The sequence below is a fragment of the Leguminivora glycinivorella genome, chromosome 6 (assembly GCF_023078275.1).
Source record: "Leguminivora glycinivorella isolate SPB_JAAS2020 chromosome 6, LegGlyc_1.1, whole genome shotgun sequence".
Classification (NCBI taxonomy): Eukaryota; Metazoa; Arthropoda; class Insecta; order Lepidoptera; family Tortricidae; genus Leguminivora; species Leguminivora glycinivorella.
Window position 1 is genome coordinate 3,411,016 of NC_062976.1, and position 23,535 is coordinate 3,434,550.

Below are 23,535 nucleotides of genomic sequence, written 5' to 3' on the forward strand. Positions count from 1 at the left end.
GATTGAAGTAACTATGGAGATTAGAAATATAAGGAGCGAAAGCTTTAGGCTGGGCGCACACGGAGGCGACAGTTGCACGGCGACATTTTTTGTCTCTGTCTTGGACGCAAGTAGTAACGACAGAGACAAAAAATGTCGCCGTGCAACTGTCGCCTCCGTGTGCGCCCAGCCTTAAGTATCAGAAGTGCACATATAAAAGAAAAGATAGTTTGACAATCTCTTTGCCTTCTCGGTAGTGACCCCGCCTACAGAACAAGAGGTCCCGGGTTCAAATCCTGATGAGACCTTTTTAGGGTTCCGTAGTCAACTAGGAACCCTTATAGTTTCGCCATGTCTGTCTGTCTGTCCGTCCGTCCGTCCGTCCGTCCGCGGATAATCTCAGTAACCGTTAGTACTAGAAATCTGAAATTTGGTACCAATATGTATATCAATCACGCCAACAAAGTGCAAAAATAAAAAATGGAAAAAAATGTTTTCTTAGGGTACCCCCCCCCCCCTACATGTAAAGTGGGGGCTGATTTTTTTCATGCCAACCCCAACGTGTGATATATTGTTGGATAGGTATTTAAAAATGAATAAGGGTTTACTACGATCGTTTTTTGATAATATTAATATTTTCGGAAATAATCGCTCTTAAAGGAAAAAAAAAGTGCGTCCCCCCCCCCTCTAACTTTTGAACCATATGTTTAAAAAATATGAAAAAAATCACAAAAGTAGAACTTTATAAAGACTTTCTAGGAAAATAGTTTTGCACTTGATCGGTTTAGTAGTTTTTGAGAAAAATACGGAAAACTACGGAACCCTACACTGAGCGTGGCCCGACACGCTCTTGGCCGGTTTTTTATTTTTTTCTACTATTTTTTTTCTTGAATTATTTTATTTTTTTAATGTCCAAAAATATTTTGTTTTGTTATAACTTTTCGAAATTTCATTCGCAAGGCTTACAACATTACCGAAGAATCTTAAAGGGCTTAAGTTAACATTTCTATGAATAAAACAATAAATAAACACAAATAAAATACAAAAAAGAAAATTAATGCATAAAAAAAAACAAAAAGTAAAAACCGGCCGAGGCCGTGTCGGGCCACGCTCAGTGTAGGGTTCCGTAGTTTTCCGTATTTTTCTCAAAAACTACTGAACCTATCAAGTTCAAAACAATTTTCCTAGAAAGTCTTTATAAAGTTCTATTTTTGTGATTTTTTTCATATTTTTTAAACATATGGTTCAAAAGTTAGAGGGGGGGGACGCACTTTTTTTTCCTTTAAGAGCGATTATTTCCGAAAATATTAATATTATTTAAAAACGATCGTAGTAAACCCTTATTCATTTTTAAATACCTATCCAACAATATATCACACGTTGGGGTTGGAATGAAAAAATATCAGCCCCCTCTTTACATGTAGGGGGTTACCCTAATAAAACATTTTTTTTCCATTTTTTTATTTTTGCACTTTGTTGGCGTGATTGATATACATATTGGTACCAAATTTCAGCTTTCTAGTGCTAACGGTTACTGAGATTATACGCGGACGGACGGACGGACGGACGGACGGACGGACGGACGGACGGACGGACGGACGGACGGACGGACGGACGGACGACAGACAGACACACATGGCGAAACTATAAGGGTTCCTAGTTGACTACGGAACCCTAAAAAGATCGCTGTCAGAATCGAACCCGAGAACATCTGCGTACGAAGCCAGCGCACTATTACCTTGACTTGCTCAGTCTGACGAAATCAGCCTATAGAAAAGAACGTCTAATGTCATCTCACATCGCTGATCATTGAGCGAGACATGCGCTCCAAGCGGAGAGATTTATAACTGCAATTACAATGCCTCAGCCGGTCATTTTTGCGACTGTTCTACTTCGACAGACTTTCCTCCTTATCTCTACTCTCCCTGGAAGTAACGAAATGTCACTTCAAGTGACACTGTTTTTCCCTCCTTTTTCGTTTGGCGCCTGTTGTGTCGTACGCGTCGTCCGTGATTGTGCTCTATGTGATTAATAATAACACCTATTCGTTTCATGGAAAAGCGAAAACATGTACTCTGTGATAAAATTTACTGAAAAAGACGGCGGAACCGTATCATTAGTGAACAACCAGTGGTTTACGCCAAGGAGATGCGAATATCAAATTCTACGGACATCACTCGGCAGTTCGTGGTCCCGGCCGCCATCATGCTTTGTACTGCTGCTCCAGCTATCCTCCAGTGCAACTTGAAGGCCTAATCCATGCACACATCGGTGTTTTTTTATATCTATGTAATACACTTGTCATTGGCGAAGGTCCACGAGGCTGCCATATTGAATAGAGAGAAATTCTTTAAGGGCCAGTGATCGAGCCATGCTAATTTGAAATCGCGAGTACCTATTTCGTATAATCGTAAGTATTTTCTCCCATCTTCGAATAAAATTTGTTGTAATACGTTCAGTGCTAATTCTTGTGTCCATTATTTTCAGACATTATTTTCATAAAATGACTTGAGGACCCCTTCCATTGACATGAATGCACGGAACTACAAGCCGGCTTCTTTTCTGCGTTGGGTATGTTTCACATTTGTACGCCCATGATTTTAACCCTCGCCAAGGGTTGGTAAAAGCCTCAGGGTCATTGTTTCTTTTAAAACCTATTTCAGGGTTCTTCGATTTGGAGGTTACGTTCAAAGGTAGCGCGGAGCTGATGCTTCCCGAGCCTGAACCGGTGGACAGGAGGCTGTGGCGACTGGGATGGAAGAGCTTCCATTCCTGTAGCTGCAGCTTCCACCTCCCTAAATTCTGTTACATGTCACCAAGGTCAAGGTCTGCCTCGGCCAAGGCGTGCCTCGTTTTAGTATTTTTAAAAGGAGCCCAACATAAATTATCATTTTTTAATTAATAAATTTACCCTTTACCCGGTCTTCTAGTACCAGAATCACTGACTCACCCATATGCTCTAAAGTTAGGTATTTGTGTTTGTTTTTAGTAATAGACTGAGCTAGCTATTCTAACGTATAATATTTATTTATTTAAGTTTTATTATTCTACATAAAAGATTTTCCTTTTCGATTATTTGTTTTTTAATCATTATTGATTTTCTTCTGTAGACCCCTTCTGTGTAAAAGCTTCTTCCATAAAAGTTGTAAAAGCTGTTTCCATTTTAAAGAATCCTGCAAAGATTCAAAGTGACCTACTAATTAAATTGGTTGACCGTACAATTTCAGATTATTCCTACTAATGCAAGTCCATCCTATATGTTTACTTAATAACCTTGTTTACTAGGGGATGCATTATTTCGTGTTAATTTATTATTTTTGCATATTGTGTGTATTTTTTTATTTGCATGTACCTAAAGATGACCTAGAGAAAGCAAAAAAAATACTGAAACTGGTTGAGGATACATCAGACTTACAGACTGAAGCCGAAACAGAACCAAGTCTTAAACGTAAAATGCAAAAAAGATATGTTTCTAGCAGCAGTGACGAAGATGAACAGTGAAAAAGAAATAAACAACCACTTCAAGCTGCTGACAATGAAGGAGATTATGGAGGTGGGTTTTATATTCAAAACACCTGCACGGGAAGCATGGTCGCGCGATAGACGATAAAATATCAGGCCGTCCCTATCGCACTTACAAATAGTGTGATAGGGACGGCCTGCTATTTTATCGTCTATCGCGCGACCATGCTTCCCGTGCTGTTATGAATATGTAGTAATTTAGTTGATATTAATGATGTAATTCCGAAGTACCTAATTTCAAAAATTATATGTTATGTTTTGTGCAGATAGTCGTCAAGCTCAGCCAAACATTGCCCAAGAAACCGCTTCAATAGCAGAAAGTAAGTAAATTATAATTAATAAATAATAGATAAACACATATTATACTCTTACCTGGTAAAGTTTAGATTTGGGTAGGGCTTCATAAAAATGCATAACATTTAAAAAGGTAATTGGGCAAGGTAACCTTTGACCTATAATAAAATAGATTCTTCAGGCACGCAAAATACCTGATTAACGGCTTACAAGTGAATAGTCATTTTTGTCAAACCCTGTAATTATACTAATTATAAATTATAATGTATTACATACTAAGGCCAACTTTAGAGTTTAAATAAATTGCTAACCTGGGGGTGTAAATATAATTCATATTAAATTAAATGTTTTTTGCCAACAGGAACCCTCTCATTACTGACTGTAGCAGATGAGCTTCCCATCTTGACAAACAGTGACAACAGACTGCAAGGTAAGATATCCATGTTTATATATTTTAACCCATGCGGCGCTTTAACTTTCATCATCATGTATGTGTGTGTGTGGTGTTCATTACTGTGTTCCCTGCTAGGCTGCTGTAAACAGCAAGGATGACTTTTTGTTGGATTCATCTTTATTTATTAATAGGTAGGTACTAAAAAATTTCCGCTTTTATTTTTATAGTAACAAGCTTTTATATTAGGTCGACCTGTATGTAAATTCCAAGGATCATAGCGTCATAAAATGGTTTTTCTTAGAATTGTCTCGATGAGTATTAGTTGTCTGTCGTAAGAAAAGTGCAGTCATGCAGCGATAAGAGCTTGTACCAAAAATATATTTTTTTGCCAAAAACTTATTATATTTGTATGTTGTCAGATTTGGCAGAAGACGGCGACGGACGGTTAACTCCCTTTGCACGCCAAGTTAGTCCCCGGTGCCGATATGAACAACCGTCGAATATCGGCAGCGACGAGCCAGCAGCAACGCCATCGAGAGTTCAGGGATTAACAGGTAGGTAATATACTATATATGACTATGATACATACATACATACATACATACAATCACGCCTGTATCCCATAAAGGGGTAGGCAGAACACATGAAACTACTAAAGCTGCAGTGCCACTCTTGGCAAATAAGGGGTTGAAAGAAAACGAAACTGTGACATTGCAGTGACAGGATGACTATGATGTAGTACTTTTTAGGGTTCCGTAGTCAACTAGGAACCTTTATAGGTTGACTCGTGTTTTAAAAAACTCGCAAGTTCAATTCTCGAACCACTCGCTTCGCTCGTGGTTCAACTATAGAATCCTTTCACTTGTTCGTTTTCCAATTCCACACTCGGCATTAAAATACAACTTTGCCCCTTGTATAACAAATAACTACTAATACAGTATGATTATTGTTGTTGTGTCAGTTATTGGAAAAATCTTTTTATGAATTAAAAAATAATGGCGTTAGAGCACTTCTGAGAAATAACCCTATGTGGATTTAAGGCTTTGTCCAATGGTATACTGTATACATAGAAACATCTATTACTCAAGAACAAATATCTGTGATAAACGCACAAATATATGCCCTTACCGGGGTTCGACCCCAGAATCTCCTGCTATGTAAGCAGTTGCACTACCAACTAGGCGTAGGCTAGGAGGCCGTCAAATGCTAACAGATAGACTGAGTTCCTTTCGCATTTATAATATTAGAATTGATGACTGAAATGGCGTGCCCATCTCGCGTTGTAGTCCGTTGCTTCTGGAAAGTTATGTATGAAAATGTTGGCATAATTAATGGAAGATTTTTTTTTGATTGGGATATGTACATTACAGGCCGAAGTTATTTTTCATCAACCCTCCCCATCCGCGTCACCCCTCTTCACCCCCTTAAATAGCCGAAAATGCGGTTTTTCACGATTTCTGACAAAACCGTTGTAGATACAGAAAAAGCGTGTAGGAAGAAAGTAATCCTTGATAAATTTACTACAAATCGTTTATTGACACTTTGGTTCTAGCACTTATAGGTTTCGCGTGATCCATCACGAAAGTTGGTCCTTTGCTGCAATTTTCTTCAGTGAATGTTAAGTTTTCTTCCAAATTGCTTACGAAATCTGTTTAATATTACTAAAATATTATAAACTGAAAATGAATTTCAGGGGGAAAAATCACTACCATGGGTGGGACTTGAACTCACGGCTACTGGATTGATACTCCAGGGCTCTACCAACAGCTACCAAAAGCTCATCCCCAGTCATAGATATACTATATAGATCAATGGTACTCCTAGCGACTACTACCGTGAAAATATTACGTCTTAAATAGTTACTGGAATTCCAAGAAATATTGGAAATTCCACCCATGGTAGTGATTTTTTCCCCTTAATTTTATTTTAGTCATGAGTTACAATATTTTAGTTATATCAAACAAATTTCGACGATTTCGTATGCATTTTGGGCGAAAACTTAACATTTACTAAAGAAAATTGCAGCAAAGGACCAACTTTCGTGACGGATCACGCGTAAACTATAAATGCTAGAACCAAAGTGTTAATGAATGATTTGTAGTAAATTTATTAAGGATTACTTCGTTCCTACGCGCTTTTTCTGTATCTTCAACAGTTTTGTCAGAAATCGAGAAAAACCGCATTTTCGGCACTTTAAGGAAGGGTAGAGGGGTGACGCAGAGGAGGGAGGAGTGGGGAGGGTTGATGAAAAATAATTTCGGTCTATAACGTACATATTTCAATTAAAAAAAAACCTTCCATTAATTATGCCGTAATTTTAGCTAATTTCCCCTACTATTGTCTCGGCGAGTGTGTACAGTCGGCATAACATGTATCTATATCGCAGCGGCCAATGTACACGCTCTCAAGTCTTGTTCCGATATATTTGACCACTTTGCACTTACACTGTTTTTATTTTATATTTATTTTTTAGGATACCAAACAAAAGTGCTGTAATGTTGACATGTATCAAAACTCAAAATGATCAAATAATAAGTCTGTTAAAACATGCAGGCACATCGAAAGGTAGCCTAAAACCGGAATTCAAATTCCCAATTCAAAATGCCGATGAATTAACTACAACTGAATTATTAATAGAGAAAAAAGAAAATTATGACAATTTGGTAAGTTACAATACCTACAATAACTCTTTATTGAACACCATATAATAAGATTTACAGAAAAAAGATAAATGGAGAATATTTGCACCAATAGGCGGCCTTGTAGCTTCAAAGCTATCTCATTCAGACAGCTTATTACATTCATAGGAAGAAGGAAGGAACATCTTGAAAAAGAGGGTGCAATTTATTTATTTATTTAGTAGTAATACAACATTTGTAAAGCTGAGTTTAGACCAGCAAGTTATTGCTGCAAGTTTTGAGATGCAACTATAGGTAAGAGTGGGTGGCAAAACTGGCAAATATCTGCATCTCTTATAACTTGCACGTCTAAACTCGGCTAAAAAATGTATTTCACATATTGCTATAATCTTCACTCAATTAGTGGTTTGTCAGGATCGTAGTAAATGGAAATCCGTGATATCTGCCTACCCCTCTGGGAAACAGGCGTGATTATATGTATGTATGTACTAAATTAGTCTGACCAACAATAATTTTTATTTGCTATTTTTCAATTATACATTATTTTGTTTGTTACAGGATTCATACATGAGAACTATTGGAGGCAGGGATATTGCGAGCAGTGTCTCGGCTAATGAAATTTTGTTTCACTGACCAGCTGGCTCAACAGTACAACTTTTATGGAAAGAGATCGAACAAAAAGCCTTTCTGCCAACTGCGCCTGCGAGATTGTATCGTGGGTAAGTTGGCTGTTTCATAACTTGTGGTAAATTTTTTAGGATTTTGGGGTTGGTCCACGTCCCATAGAAAAAGTTGTTCAATATGACCTACCTAATTACCTCGTACAATATGGTTAGTTGTAAAAAAAGCAATCTGTATGCTGGAGAATCTGGAGATGAAGTAAAAACTTATTAGTTTGCATAAATAGTTATATTTTTTTTTATTGCGAGCCTATAGTGTCCCACTGCTGGGCAAAGGACCCGTCCCACTTTTTCCATTGTTCCCTATCTTGAGCAGTCTCTGGCCGTACTTTTAGAAAGGAGTCAAACTCGCCTCGCCACTGTCGGCGGGGTCTGCCGGATCCTTGATTTGAATTATTAGGTTGCCATTCAGTAGTAATGTTATAACATTAACAAATGTATTATATCTTTATCTTTATAGAAGGAGTTGTCACCACTACATCTGGGTCTACAGCTAAAGACGTAGAAGATTCCATTAAAATTTGGCTAAAACATGCCCCCGAAAGATTGAAGAAGATTAATAAACAACAATAAACATGGCAGAGAAAATAAAATATTCGAGAAAAGCCATAGTTGGCCAACGTCAATTATTGAGAAGAGCCAAAGAAGCACAGTTAAATGTAATTTCAAATTTAAAAAAGAGTACTACAACTGTAAGTGCATCCTCTTCCTTAGTTAATTTGCCATGTACTTCATATAATAATTCTCAATCTGAAATTGTATTCCAAGGTTCTTAGTCCGAGTTCTTAACGGCTAATAAGTATGAGAGTACAGTCCCTGCTGGCAGAAAGCATGAAACTTGGCATGTATATAGCTTATAGGTTTATAAGAAAATATGGAAGTAGAAACACGCCGAGGTGTCAATGTTTCCCCTCTTTCCCCCAACTTTTGTATCCCTGATTTCAGTTTTTTAATATTTCCATGAAAACCGTGAAAGCTATCATCACGATGTCTAGGAGAAGTATATTCTTCATAAAATTCTCCACAATATTGTCTTTGGAAGTATAAAGCTAGAACTTATAATTTTCAAACTATGCTCATTTTCCCTAACGATATTTCTCTTTGGTGCCCTGAACGATAAGCAAGACTAGCGACTTTGCTCTTTTACCTGTGGCGATGTTGCTTCACAAAATTGTTCCTTGGGTCAAACTGATCCGATTTTGCTCAATAGTCATGAAATCGCACGTCACTACCCCCACAAAGACAAGGGGAAAGGGCCGTAATCCTCGGTGAAAACTATGCATTACATCTTTTTGCTCTTAGTGACTAGGGCAAATCGTATATCATTTTCGTGTAATATAAGGACGAGTTAATCATTTCTGAAAAAAATCGTTGCACCTTATCATACAAAAATAACGATTTGTCAATGTTCTCAACGTAAATGCATGCTGTTCTTATAGAAACACAAAAATCACTATATCTTATGCCTTTAATATTTGAGGAGTTCCCTCGACCTCTCCACGATTCCATCATCAGAACTGGGTTATTGGCTAATCTGTCCTATGTTTTATTTGTTGATAATTACCGCATTGTAACTGTAAATGCCATAACTTCCATACTTATTGAAATACATCGAAATTCATTATTTTGCTATAAAATCGTTATTTTTGTATGAAAAGGTGCAACGATTTTTTCAGAAATGATTAACTCGTCCCTATATTACACGAAAATGATATACGATTTGCCCTAGTCGCTAAGAGCAAAAAGATGTAATGCATAGTTTTCACCGAGGAAACCGGCCCTTTCCCCTTGTCTTTGTGGGGGGTAGTGACGTGCGATTTCTTAACTATTGAGCAAAACCGGATCAGTTTGACCCAAAGAACAATTTTGTGAAGCAACATCGCCACAGGTAAAAGAGCAAAGTCGCTAGTCTTACTTATCGTTCAGGTCACCAAAGAGAAATATCGTTAGGGGAAAATGAGCATAGTTTGAAAATTATAAGTTCTAGCTTTATACTTCCATAGACAATATTGTAGAGAATTTTATGAAGAATATACTTCTCCTAGACATCGTGATGATAGCTTTCACGGTTTTCATGGAAATATTAAAAAACTGAAATCAGGGATACAAAAGTTGGGGGAAAGAGGGGAAACATTGACACCTCAGCGTGTTTCTACTTCCATATTTTCTTATAAACCTATAAGCTATATACATGCCAAGTTTCATGCTTTCTGCCAGACCGGACTGTACATCTGGTTAAGAACTCGGACTATCTAGAAATAATTCCGGTTTATTGATAGAACATGACATTTCTCACGATAATCATATCATTACTAGTGATAATGAGCATTTACTATCTGATTCAGATTCTGTTAAGTCTATAAAAGAAGATGATTTCAAAACAGAGTTAAAACATTGGGCCACTCAATATCAAATACCACATAATGTACATGATGTGAGTACATGTTTTCGATGAAACGAATAGGTGTTATTATTAATCACATAGAGCACAATCACGGAGGACGCGTACGACACAACAGGCGCCAAACGAAAAAGGAGGGTAAACAGCGTCACTTGAATGACTTGACTTCGTTACTTCAATCAAATCAAACTGACAAAATGCGTTCCGTTCCAATATATTTCCTAAGCTTCTTTTTAAATTAGATGATGTCTATTAATTATATTTGTCCTCTTAGGAGAACATTTAAGTACTTACTCGTAATCATATTTTTATCTTTATTCAGTTTTAACAGACATGTATTAACCTCGAAAGTCCTGTGCTTTTGCAACACCTGTACTGAAGTCATATCTGCCGGTTGTACTATACCAAGTACGAACCACGAATAGTGCATCAGACCGAGACAAATAGATGTCGTTATTACAGATTTTTTTGATGTGAAGTCTTGTTGTCTTTATATTTTTAGGAGACCAGTCAGCGAAAGAAAAGTCTTCTAAAAATCGTGAGCGTTAGGACCCCTGGACCACTACAGATATTTGATGTTTAGTACATACTAAAATTTAGTACCTATTTGATACTATTTGGTACCTTGGACCTATTTGATACTATTTAGACATTCTGACGTCAGGATGTCTGGACCATTTTTGGTTTACATAGTTCTAGACAACACTACTAATTGATATCTTAGTCAATATTTACTACCTATTTGGTACCTGTCAATATATTTTTTTCAAATTTTTTTGGCGTATCAGAAAAAAGTTATGACGGAATTTAAAGTTGTGAGCCCGGCCGTGCCGTTGAAGTATGTAGCGCCAGTCAAAAGAATAGAGGCAAATCCGCCTGCCCTCCTGCGCGTCAACTTAAATAGGAATTTATTTTTAGGCACTCGCACATCATCTCTACTGACTAGTGGCATTAATATAGTCGAACGAAATATAAAAGTAATTAGTGTAATTACACTAGTTTTCAACTTTAAATTCCATCATAACTTTTTTCTGGTACGCCAAAAAATTTGAAAAAAATATATTGACAGGTACCAAATAGGTAGTAAATATTGACTAAGATATCAATTAGTAGTGTTGTCTAGAACTATGTAAAACCAAAAAATGGTCCAGACATCCTGACGTCAGAATGTCTGGCCACTTTATTCGCTCGATTTTTCGATATCACTGGAGGTACCAAATATATGTACTCAGGTACCAAATAGTATCAAATAGGTACTAAATTTTAGTATGTACTAAACATCAAATATCTGTAGTGGTCCAGGGGTCCTGACGCTCACTAAAAATTGATTTTCGCTCATGTCGTCTCGGATATGGATGAATATAGTATCGAGGTATTCAGTATAATGCCCTGAACACAAATATATGAGATGACAAGCGCGAAAGTGGTTGGGGTAGTTGCTGTGACTAAAGTCGACAGTACAAACTTTTTCTTTTAAACATAACATGTGGGGCCCCCAATGAAAGGTCTTTAAGTAGATCACAAATATATGACATACTGTAACATTTTCAATACTTGGTCTAACAAATTATTAGAATACGTTTAAAAATTGTACAATCCACAGTTACTGCCGAATTTATGACGTCACAGCAACTACTCCCACCACTTTCGCGCTTGTCATCTTATATATTTGTGTTCAGGGCATTACACTGAATACATCGATATCATATTCACCATATCCGAAACAACATGAGCGAAAATCGATTCTTAGAAGATTTCTTTCGCTGGCCGGTCTACTAAAAATATAAAGGGGTGAATCAACTTTTCTTTGCCAGCAAAATTACGCATACTTCGACTACATGTGGTCAGAAAATTTAATTTGTATTTAGTGTAATTAGTTTATACTGCTATATATTATATAGCAGTGACCCAGTGGACATTGCTGTCCCTCACTTTTGTATGAAAAAAGTGTCTCTTCCACTGAGTCACATATAGATTTAATTGTAAATGTTTTTTTTTTATTATTCCCTTAATGTAAAATAAAAATAAGGATCTTTATTCACGATGGCCAGGTTAAAACTCACAAAAGTAGAGCTAATAATAAGTATGGGCAATTCTTGCAAAAAGCAAGAAAAAGTTGATTCACCCAAAGACAACAAGACTTCACATTAAATAAATCTGTAATAACGACATCTATTTGTCTCGGTCTGATGCACTATTCGTGGTTCGTACTTGGTATAGTACAACCGGTAAATATGACTACAGTACAGGTGTTACAAAAGCGCAGGACTTTCGAGGTTAATACATGTCTGTTAACACTGAATAAAAATTAAAAATATGATTACGAGTAAGTACTTAAATGTTCTCTTAAGAGGACAAATATAATTAATAGAGATCCTACAGACATCCAGGCCCAATGTACTTTTAAAAGCTACCGACAAGAGCTAGGTTCTTAATACACACAAAAGTCAGTAATTTAGGCAGATTTTTTCGTAGTTAGTAATTAGTTTATGTTTAAACATATGTTGTGTACTTTGTATGAGTAAATTCGGTTTTTACAGTGTAATAAAAACAAATTTAAAAAGTCATTGGTTTTATTTAGTATCCAAATAAATCACATTTTTGCTCTTAACATAACTTACTTAACCTTTTGACCGCCAAAGACGGTTATGACTTACGTCGGAAAATCGTGCTGTGGACGCCAACGACGGCTAAGGACGTCAGCTTTGTTAATGTAATAGACACCTACGGGGATTCCGCAAAGTTCAATTGCGCTCAACAAAAAATGCGATAGCGTGACATCAGGGCAACGGCATATTTCTTCGTCGTCTGGTGTTCAAAAGGTTAAAAAGCGGCCGCCCTAATATTTTCGGCCCAGTAACGTCCCTATGAATTCAGTATATGACGTCACTCCGACGTCAGTGGCTGCCCTAATATGTACGTCCGTGTAACGTCCTCATGAACTTAGTATATGACGTCTCTCCAACGTCAGTGGCTGCCCTAATATGTACGGCCTAGTAACGTCCCTATGAAGTCAGTATATGACGTCACTCCAACGTCTTGGCTGCCTTAATATGTACGTCCGTGTAACGTCCTCATGAACTTAGTATATGACGTCTCTCCAACGTCAGTGGCTGCCCTAATATGTACGGCCTAGTAACGTCCCTATGAAGTCAGTATATGACGTCACTCCAACGTCTTGGCTGCCTTAATATGTACGTCCGTGTAACGTCCTCATGAACTTAGTATATGACGTCTCTCCAACGTCAGTGGCTGCCCTAATATGTACGGCCTAGTAACGTCCCTATGAAGTCAGTATATGACGTCACTCCAACGTCTTGGCTGCCTTAATATGTACGTCCGTGTAACGTCCTCATGAACTTAGTATATGACGTCTCTCCAACGTCAGTAACGTCCCTATGAAGTCAGTGGACCGCGTCACCTTCAAAGTTAACGGGGAGCCATGCTCAGGTATTCATCATCATCATCATTTTAGCTATTAATCGCCCACTGCTGAGCATAGGCCTCCCTTCGTGTACGCCACTTATCCCGGTCCTGAGCTAATCTCATCTAGAAGTGTCCTGTAGTTATTCGAATGTCGTCCACCCAACGAGCCAACGGATGCCAGGCGCTTCTTAGATGTGATGCCACCATTCGGTCAAGACCATCACTCGGCCTGGCAACATGCCCCGCCCAATTCCATTTGTTTGGAAATGACGTCACCTACGTCCCGCACCTTATTGAAAGAATAAAATCGAATTATTTCTTGACAGAATTCATATTGTCTGTTCTGGGTAAAGGCCTGCGAATTCCTTTTTGTATCCCTATCACCTGAATATGCTCAAGTATGGAGTATTTTAATAAAGAATACGACTGATTCTGCATGAAAACTGTCTACGTTTTCCTATCTGACATCTAATATATGTTAAATCACTGTATACATACGAGTATCATGTAGTTATCCCCATTTGAGTAGGTAACATTGATAGCTTTTATTTTATTAAAATTTGTTATGAAGATAATACATGTGAAATTTTTATTTTATTCAGTGAGTTCGGAGGTAGACTCAGACACAACGGTGCTCGAGTATGTGCGCGACACTCTGAACTTCCACGGCACCAAGTTCATGTGCAAGGAGGGCGGCTGCGGATCCTGCATCGTCAACGCCACCATGCCGGATCTATACACCGGTGGCCGACGAACCATGGCCATCAATTCTGTGAGATTTAAACATAAACATAAAACATATTTATTCAACTTAACAAATTCATATACATACACACAACATTAAATTAAAGAACAGTGAATTTGAAAAGAGATTTATTCCTTAGGCAATGCCTGTCCCGTAGGAAATCAAATTACAACCGAGTTACAATTTTATTACTAACACCATAGGTATTTAATAAGTGTGAATGGCATCATCATCAGACAGGTCTTTTATTGCTTAGCCATTAATACACCGTAAGGGAGTCTTTAGTTTTGGATAACTACCACTGTCCATTCCTGTGGACAGAAGGTTTCATTTTTACCTCGTAATGTTACGAGATATTTTCGTTGATCGAAGAGCAACTAAGAACACACGTTCTCGTGTTATGCCTACCTCGATTATGCGATGCCTCGCTCGACGAATCTTAATATTGAATGAAATTATATCCAGCAGCCAGCCCTGACAATAACCATTTCTCTTAAAAGTGTCTAGTATCAATAACGTCGTGTCAAGACTGGGAGATCAAGACTATAGAGGGCTTAGGTGACCGCCGAACAGGGTACCACCCCGTCCAACGGGCGCTGGCGGAACACAGCGGCACACAATGCGGGTACTGCAGCCCTGGCTGGGTCATGAGCATGTACAGGTAAACCCTACTTTGAACCGTTTGAACTACTTATAGGTTTTAAAAACTATCGGGCATTAAATAATAGGAATACTGATCAAAACATTAAGAAGTTTTATGAATGATTCACAAAATTTTACACAATTTCAGTTTGTTGGAGTCCAATCATTATGACCTCACCCAGTTGCAAATAGAAAATTCATTCGGTAGTAACATATGTCGTTGCACCGGTTATCGTCCAATTCTTGATGCGTTCAAGACCTTTGCAAAAGACGCGCCGAAACCGGATAACCTCGCTGATATAGAAGACCTCAAAATATGCAACAAATCTTGTGACAAATCATGCGATGGCAAAGACTGGTGTTTAGTTAATAAAGTTGATGCTAGGTCAAATGAAATGAAGAAGATTATTTTGAAAGACAAACGTACATTTTACATAGTGCATGAACTAAAACAAATTTTCGAGATTTTGAAGAAGGAAGGTGACGACTATATATTGATTGGAGGAAATACAGGAAAAGGTAAGAATGAAATAATGAAAAATGACAATATTTAATAGCTTTCTAAATGGTATACATTTATTCTTGTTATCTTGTTGACTAACATCGATACTCATTTCATTTTACAGGCGCCTACCCAATATTCGCGTATCCCCGGGTCCTCATAGACATCAGCAGAGTGCTGGAACTGAAGACGCACGTCGTGGACCAGAACCTGGTGCTGGGAGCTGCGACCACCCTCAACGACACGATATCGATCTTCTACGAGGTCTCTCGACAACGCGAGGAATTCAGTTACCTTGCATTGCTCGCTGACCACATAACGTTAGTGGCCCACATACCTGTAAGAAATGTAAGTAGCTACTTTAATTTGTCAGCTATTTCTCCTTTTCTGACTTACGGACATGTCAAGATCGGCATCTCTTCCAAAAACTCTATTCAAAGTATCCAGAATATAATTTACCCTGTTTTGCTCTTCTGTAAGTCGTTTTTTTTTTCTTGAAATGTTTTCTGGTGGAATTTCTGACAAAGATGCACATTATATTTCTAGATAGGCACCATAGCTGGAAACCTCATGGTTAAACACAGGGTGCCTGTGTTCTCGTCTGACTTATTCTTACTGTTGGAGACCATTGGAGCTGTCCTTGTTATCGGTATGTTAAAGTCCTATTAGTCTATAAGCGAAAGCATTACCTACCTTTTTATAAAGTGTTTCGTAGTGGTTTTCAACCCACATAACTATGGCTTGGCTTGGATTATATCAGATACTTTTTTGATGAAAGAACAGACAGACAGAAATTTTTTTTTGTATGAAATAAGCAGCAAACGAGCAGACGAGCTGCCTGATGGGAAGCAGTCATCGCCGCCCATGGACATAAGCAACATCAGGGGAGCCACTTATGCCTTGCCGACCTTTGAGAACCCTAAATACATATAAGAGTAGTAGGATACCCCCGTTACCAGCCCGGGTCTGGGGCCTGCTCCCAGGACCCCACCACCGCCCATCCATGGTCTTGCTAAACCTAAAAAAAAAAAAAAAAAAAAAAAAAAAAAAAAAAAAAAAAAAAAAAAAAAAAAAAAAAAAACTAATAGCCCCCCATTTAGATTCATTGCGCTGGGTCTCGACGCTCTCAGAAGCCTCCTTCTAGTATTTACAGAATACGTTCTTTACACAATACACCTTGTGCACGACGGTCACAAAAGGATTACCGACCCTTTCTATTGTTCGATCTGGACTCGGCGCTAGACCATTGTTACCCTACCCAGCTACCTGGCAGTGTCATGCACACCTTTTCCTTGTGTCTCATACTGATAGGTATTTTATAATTAATTTTTAGTATAACTTTGTGATCATATGGATTGCGATTCTAACCTAACCTAACCTAATTAAAATACCTAACTTTTCCATTCGTAACCTAACCAAATTTAATTAAAACCTACTCTTAGTTAACCTAAGTAGTCTAGACTTACCTTTATGAAACCTAACTGAGTTTCACCTACTTTTATTTTTATTTCTATAAATGTAGGTATTTATGAAATGTATTATAATTACGTTTTAACTTAAGAACTTCTGAGTTACATTTAAGTTTATCCAAATACCTAAACTTAACGATCCTATCTAGCGTATCTTTCTTTTTCTCGAATATTTATGATATCTTATACCTATTTCTATCATACATCTCTTTGTTGTATTACCAAATTTGTACATATGATTAATAAGTCAATTTTTGATTACGTCTTAATAAAAGTTAATTTCCCATCTTATCAAACTTTTTTTTTTTACATATATTTCAATGTTTTGTATCTGAATAAACCTCGGTAATTTTGTGAAGTTGCGTTTTTGCTTAATTGCTTTATTTATTGTACCTTCTTTGAATAATTTACTTACCTATGTCTATTATTATTTTTTATGACTTGTGTATTGTTTAAGAGAATGCATACTTTCAATAAACTTGTTAAGACGTGAGAAACTGAGAACCGGTTAAAACATGTTTAAGGCTAATTCTATGTGAATAAAAATGTCTTTTGTGCATTTTTAAAGATAATATATATTTATTGTTTCCGTTTATTTGAATAATTCGGGTTTTAGGTAAAGAGATCCTTCGACGAACATGTCAAGGCATGATACTTTGTATTCATATTTAACAAAGCATTAACTGGTGTAAACATGTTTTAGACTAACGCACCGGTAATTCTTGTGACTTGAATTTTTTATTGTAACAACTTAGTTGCTTTATTATAGATGTTTATTGTATTGTAAAATGACAAAAAGTTTATTGTTTGCGTTCAGGTATAAGATGAACTGGTTGAAACAAGATTTATGGTACGTTCCCCTGCTCTCTACCATATTACGAGTATAAAAGCCAAAGAGAGTCGAGGCTGAATAAGTATTCCTGTAGAGGCAGCCTTCTGTACCAGAGCTCCTTGTATCTAGTGTGGTATATAGAGAAGTGGAGTGTGCGTTTAAAAGTGAAGTGTTTATAGACAGATCCAACAATGGACGTGAGTATGTTTTTCTTTTTAAATTACTGTAACCCATATTGCCTTTTTATAATATTGTTTCGTCTAGTGTTCTTTGTATTTAATTAATAGAATTGTTAATAGTGTTTAAAATATTGTCTTTCATTGTTTCAGTTCTCTGAAAATACTTTCAAGAACTATTACTACCCGGAAAATCAGGGTGATTCAACCGATGAGGAAGGTACAGCTGGTTTCAAAGTTAAGCAAGCCCTCGCAAAGAAACGTCCTGGAAATAATATTGACAGCTTCTTTGAACGACCTAAAAAGCAGTGTAAAACCTTGAAACGGTCTTCGAATGTAAGCAAAAGTTCGCCAGAAGGCGTGGCTAATTTATCATCTGGACAAGATGATGGGGCGTATTCATCTCACTTAATTAAAATAGAGATATATGATATGCAAACAATCAAAAACATCCCACCCACGGAACACTGGAAGCACGCGGACGTCAGACTGAAGTATTTTGCGTTGGAAGACGACTTGGAATTACAAAATACGCGAAATATTGTATATAATATTACAAAACAATTAGCTTCTAAGGACACATGTGTAAAATATTTTATAGATAATAAGAAACAGTGATAAATATAATTTTTAACGATAGCAGTAGGATAGTGTTAAAGTGTTTCACATTTCTTATCTTTCCTTTTTATGATTTAAGTAAATTTCCTTGTAAGATATTCTTTTGCATTGTTTCACATTAAAAATGACGAAAAGTGTTAAGTCGGTCCACTACATTTGTTAATATGTAATAACCCTCTTTGTTTTATAAAATGTATACTCTTTATTGAATTACTTAACGCAGAAACTCAATGTGGGGAGGCGGCCTCGTTTGACAATGGATTCTCTGAACTGTGATGTTTATGATGCGGAACTTATAAGACTCTGTGAAGTAATCGAACTAGATGAAGAGTTATATGAAGCCGCCCGACTTGTGAGCCAATGTCACGGAGAGACGTAAGTTATTTTCACTTAAAATATTCATGTTCCTGCATGTTCAAACCATTTAACGAATACCTGCTTCATGTTGAGTTTTAACTTGTTATGACCGGATCTTGTTTCTACTTGTAGCGATTATTCCATTACCTGCTGAACAATAGGATAGTTTTTTAACGAGGCGATACTTGATCTTATTGTTACGTTGATGGTAAGGTGGGAGAGCCCACATATATAAACGGGGTATCTGAGATTGTTATCATTCAGTGTTTTACCACCGTGCTTCAATAATTGTAATACTTATTTGTGACGTTCATTTCCAAAATGGTTTTTACTTACTATCATATTGGTCCCACTTTACCTCGTGACAAGATTGCACAATTAAGTAAAGAATTTATTTTAAAATGTTTCCATAACAGTATAAGGCTCTGGTACACAGAAAATAAGTTACCTTCTACATTAGTGGAAGATTTTGATATTAAACCATACTTTACACCATGTAGTGGTCATTATATCAACGATTCCAAGAAGAAAACTGTATCTGAAGATGTAATTGACGGTGTTTTAATGTTGCAAGCCTATTGTCAGCAGTGTCGAAAAGATTTGAGTTAGTATAAATGAAGTAACATTTAAATATTTTTAATTATATCTCGCATCAGAGTATTTATAAATGTATATGTTTTCGTTGTTTTAGATCTTCTCAAATAGGAGGTGGATTGAAAAGGTCGGCTACAGTTTTAGAGACAGAAGAAGAAGAAGTATCTGTTAAGAAAAGTCGCCTAGCTGTTGAGCCTACATCATCAACGTCATCTAAACCAACCCCTTCTGTCATTGTAAGTACAAATAATAATGCTGAAATTGAATGTTCTGTATGTAAAAAGTTAGTGTCTAAAAGATATTTTAAAAATCATTTAAACAGTAATCTTCATAAAAATAATGTTATAAGATCTGACTTAGAATGGATTGATGTTCAATTAATTGAGAATGCGTTTAAGAATAGGGTGGCCACTTATAGAATACTACTTAATGAAAAAGTTTACCAACCTTTTACACCTGAAACTATTTTACAAAAGAATAGAGATAAAATCTTTGCATTATTGGATCGTTCCCTTGGTAATCATTTTGCATTGAAAGTTAACTTTATTCTAAATGCCGATTTTACACAAGAGAGCAAACAAATCAATAATACTTTTGATTTCCAACTATGTAACAATATTATTGATACTAGTAGCGACAAGGATGAAATTTTCGAGTCCGTGGTTAAGGATATATTAACAAAATTATCTAACTTTGAAAGAAAAGACAGTGGGTGGGGTTTAGTAAAATTTAACTATCTAGATGTTAATGTTAACAAATTTAATCCGTTGCGCGGTTCTTCTTATATTGAGTTACCACGAGATATTCAAAATAAAAAAGCAGTTATTAATGTAAAAAATAGTGATCAAGAATGTTTTAGATGGGCAGTATTGTCAGGATTATACCCCCAACAAACCATCGTTCAAACTGTACTAAATCGTATATTGTTCATAAAAATAAATTGAATTTTAGAGATTTAACTTTTCCAATAAAATTGGGGGATATTCCAAAATTTGAAAATTATAATAATATGAGCATAAACGTTTTTGGAATTGAATACAATTCTCAAAATAAAAAACATGATATAGTAGGGCCATTGCATTTAACAAAGTGTAGAAAAGATATCCATTTGAACTTATTGTATATATCCAAAAATAGTAACGGACATTATTGCTTTATCAAAAACTTATCTAGATTAGTATCTAAGCAATTATCAAATACACAGCATGCTGTTCATATTTGCGATGGATGCTTATCCAACTTCACAACTCATGAAAATTTAATGAAACATCAAAGAAACGATTGTTTCCATGTTTGCACACATTTACCTTCAGAACAAGATAAAAAGAAAAACTGGTTCAATGAAAACGTTCCCACCAATGAAGTTACCTTCGATAATTACGAACGTAAATTAAGGGTGCCTTTTGTTGTTTATGCTGATTTTGAATCCTTTTTAAACCCAATAGCAACACAGTCAAATAACCCTACAACATCTTCTACTACAAATATTCAAAAACATGAGGTATATAGTTTTGGATATTATATTAAGTGTTCTTATAATGATAAATTGTCTGTGTATAGAACATACAAAGGTAAAGATTGCACCCAGGTATTTATGAAGTACATAGAAAAAGATTTAAAAAGCATTTGTAAGAGGAATACTTTCGGAAAAACTCCATTGCCTTTATCCACTGAAAATAATAAACATATTGCTCAGAGTAGGACATGTTACATTTGTGATAGAAATTTAAATAGTGATTCTATCATTTCCTACAATTTCCATACTGGTCTTTACGAAGGCGTAGCACATACATTTTGTTCTGAAAAATACAAAGCACCTCAATTTATACCTGTATTTTTTCATAATTTGAGTAACTATGATAGTCATTTCATAGTACATGGACTTGGTTTGGTGGAAGGGGACATTGAATTGATTCCACAGAACAAAGAAAAATACATTTCATTTTCTAAGAAGTTACAAATAAATAATCGCACAATCAAATTGAGGTTTGTAGATTCACTTAAATTTATGCCCAGCAGTCTTGATAAACTAGCAAAAAACTTGTTTCCTAAACAATTTCATGAATTAAAATTGAATTTCACTTGTGAGGACGATTTTAAACGCTTATTACGAAAGGGTGTGTATCCGTATGAATACATGACATCATACGATTCTTTAAAGTTAACTGATCTTCCCTCTAAAGACAATTTTTTTAGTTCTTTGACTGATAGTCACATCTCAGAAGATGATTATAATCATGCAAAAGATGTTTGGTCCCACTTTCGTTGCAAAAATATGGGCGATTATTCCGATTTATACCTAAAAACAGATGTTTTGTTACTGGCTGACGTATTTGAAAATTTTAGAAACCTTTGTCTTAAGACCTATGGTTTAGATCCCGCTCATTATTATACTGCTCCAGGATTAAGTTGGGATGCAATGTTATTTACTACAAAAATAAAATTAGAACTCCTAACTGATATAGATAAAATATCATTCATTGCAAAAAATATTCGAGGTGGCATATCGCAATGTAGTAACAGATATGCGAAAGCTAATAATAAATTTATGGATGATTTTGATTCAAACATACCATCGTCCTATCTTATGTATTTTGATGCAAACAACCTTTACGGATGGGCTATGTCTCAATGTCTCCCTACAGGTAAATTTGAATGGGTTCATGTAGATACAGACTTCAATATAGCCGATGACGCTGATCATGGTTTCATATTAGAAGTTGACCTCGAATACCCTAACGAAATTCATGACTCACATTCAGATTTACCATTCTGTCCTGAAAACGTTTGTTTGGGTAATTGTAAAGAAAAAAACTGATTCCTAATTTAAATAGAAAAACTAATTATGTAATTCATTATCGAAATCTAAAACAGTGTTTGAAGAATGGTTTGGTATTAAGTAAAATACATCGCATTCTTAAATTTCAGCAGTCTATGTGGTTAAAAAGTTACATAGATTTAAATACCCACATGAGATCGCTGGCATCATCTGATTTTGAAAAAGATTTTTTAAACTAATGAACAATTCAGTGTTCGGTAAGACTATGGAAAATGTTGCAAAACGTGTAAACGTCAAATTATTAAATCACTGGGAAAATCGAGGGAAATCGCAAGAGGTTCAGTCTTTGATAGCTAGACCTGAGTTCCACAGTCTATCCATATTCTCAGAGAATTTAGTAGCTGTTCAATTGAAAAAAACTAAAGTCTTTTATAATAAACCGATTTATTTGGGGTTTTGTGTATTAGATATATCAAAAACTTTAATGTATGACTTTCACTACAACTACATGAAAATCAAATATCCTAACAAACTCAAACTTCTTTATACAGATACAGATAGTTTAATTTATCAAATTTTCACTAAAAATTTTTATGCAGATATAAAACAAGATCTTAATTTCTATTTTGATACATCTGACTATCCTCCTATCAATAAATATAATTTCCCACTTATAAATAAAAAGCGATTAGGATTTTTCAAAGATGAAAATAATGGTAGAATTTTAAAAGAGTTCGTTGGTCTAAAATCTAAAATGTATGCCTTAGATGTTGAAAAGTATGATGAGAATGATGACAAAAAAGGTAAATATGGTGTTTTATCAAAAGCTAAAGGAGTCAATGTATGTGTTACAAAGAAATTTACTCTAAATAATTTCAAAACATGTTTATTTAATAAAAATGTGCAACGTGCTCAAATGCTAAGATTTAAATCTATAAAACATGTAATATTCACTCAAAAAATTAATAAAATATCATTATCTCATGATGATACAAAACGTTACTTATTAGAAAACACTTGTGACACCCTTGCGTGGGGACATTGTAAAATAAAAAAATAATTTAAATTTTGTCATGTAAATGACAGAACATTCAAATTCGAATTATTGTTTGTAATATATATTTTTTATGTAAATTTGAATAGTTAACTTAAATTTAATTGTAAATTATATTTTAATTAATTGTCTAATTTAACATTTATTCGTGTTTTGGCATAAGAATATTGTAAACATAGATTTATTGTTTTTTATGTTTAAATTTAAATTGGTGGTTGGGTATATAAAATGTAACAATAGATTATAAAGAAAAGTGTTAATATCAAAATAAATATACATATTTTTTATCAGGTTTTTTTTTTTTTTTTTTACTCTACTTTAGTTTAAATAGTAATATGTTTATTGAATAGCACCATTTAATGTCTATCCGCATTCATATCAACACTGTTAAACATATTACAGCATTCAAAGATGATTCATTTTTATCATCCT

General features: G+C 35.6%; 2 protein-coding genes across 2 annotated transcripts in view; both read left to right on the top strand.

Annotated features, from left to right (window-relative positions):
• The first annotated feature begins 3,432 nt into the window (after nucleotides 1-3,432).
• Nucleotides 3,433-8,440, top strand: LOC125226939. Its single transcript, XM_048131119.1, has 7 exons — nucleotides 3,433-3,460; nucleotides 3,506-3,532; nucleotides 3,768-3,821; nucleotides 4,157-4,225; nucleotides 4,609-4,743; nucleotides 7,387-7,547; nucleotides 7,969-8,440. Exons 1-6 carry the CDS (start codon nucleotides 3,433-3,435, stop codon nucleotides 7,440-7,442), a joined length of 369 nt encoding a protein of 122 aa, XP_047987076.1. The 3' UTR covers nucleotides 7,443-7,547; nucleotides 7,969-8,440.
• Nucleotides 8,441-13,307: 4,867 nt separating this feature from the next.
• LOC125226943 (indole-3-acetaldehyde oxidase-like) overlaps nucleotides 13,308-23,535 on the top strand; it is a 28,953-nt gene continuing 18,725 nt past the window's right edge. The window contains exons 1-6 of the mRNA XM_048131125.1: nucleotides 13,308-13,359; nucleotides 13,938-14,107; nucleotides 14,581-14,741; nucleotides 14,871-15,241; nucleotides 15,349-15,572; nucleotides 15,771-15,873. Of these exons, the coding sequence (XP_047987082.1) occupies nucleotides 13,308-13,359; nucleotides 13,938-14,107; nucleotides 14,581-14,741; nucleotides 14,871-15,241; nucleotides 15,349-15,572; nucleotides 15,771-15,873 (1,081 nt within the window). The remainder of the gene's footprint in view (nucleotides 13,360-13,937; nucleotides 14,108-14,580; nucleotides 14,742-14,870; nucleotides 15,242-15,348; nucleotides 15,573-15,770; nucleotides 15,874-23,535) is intronic.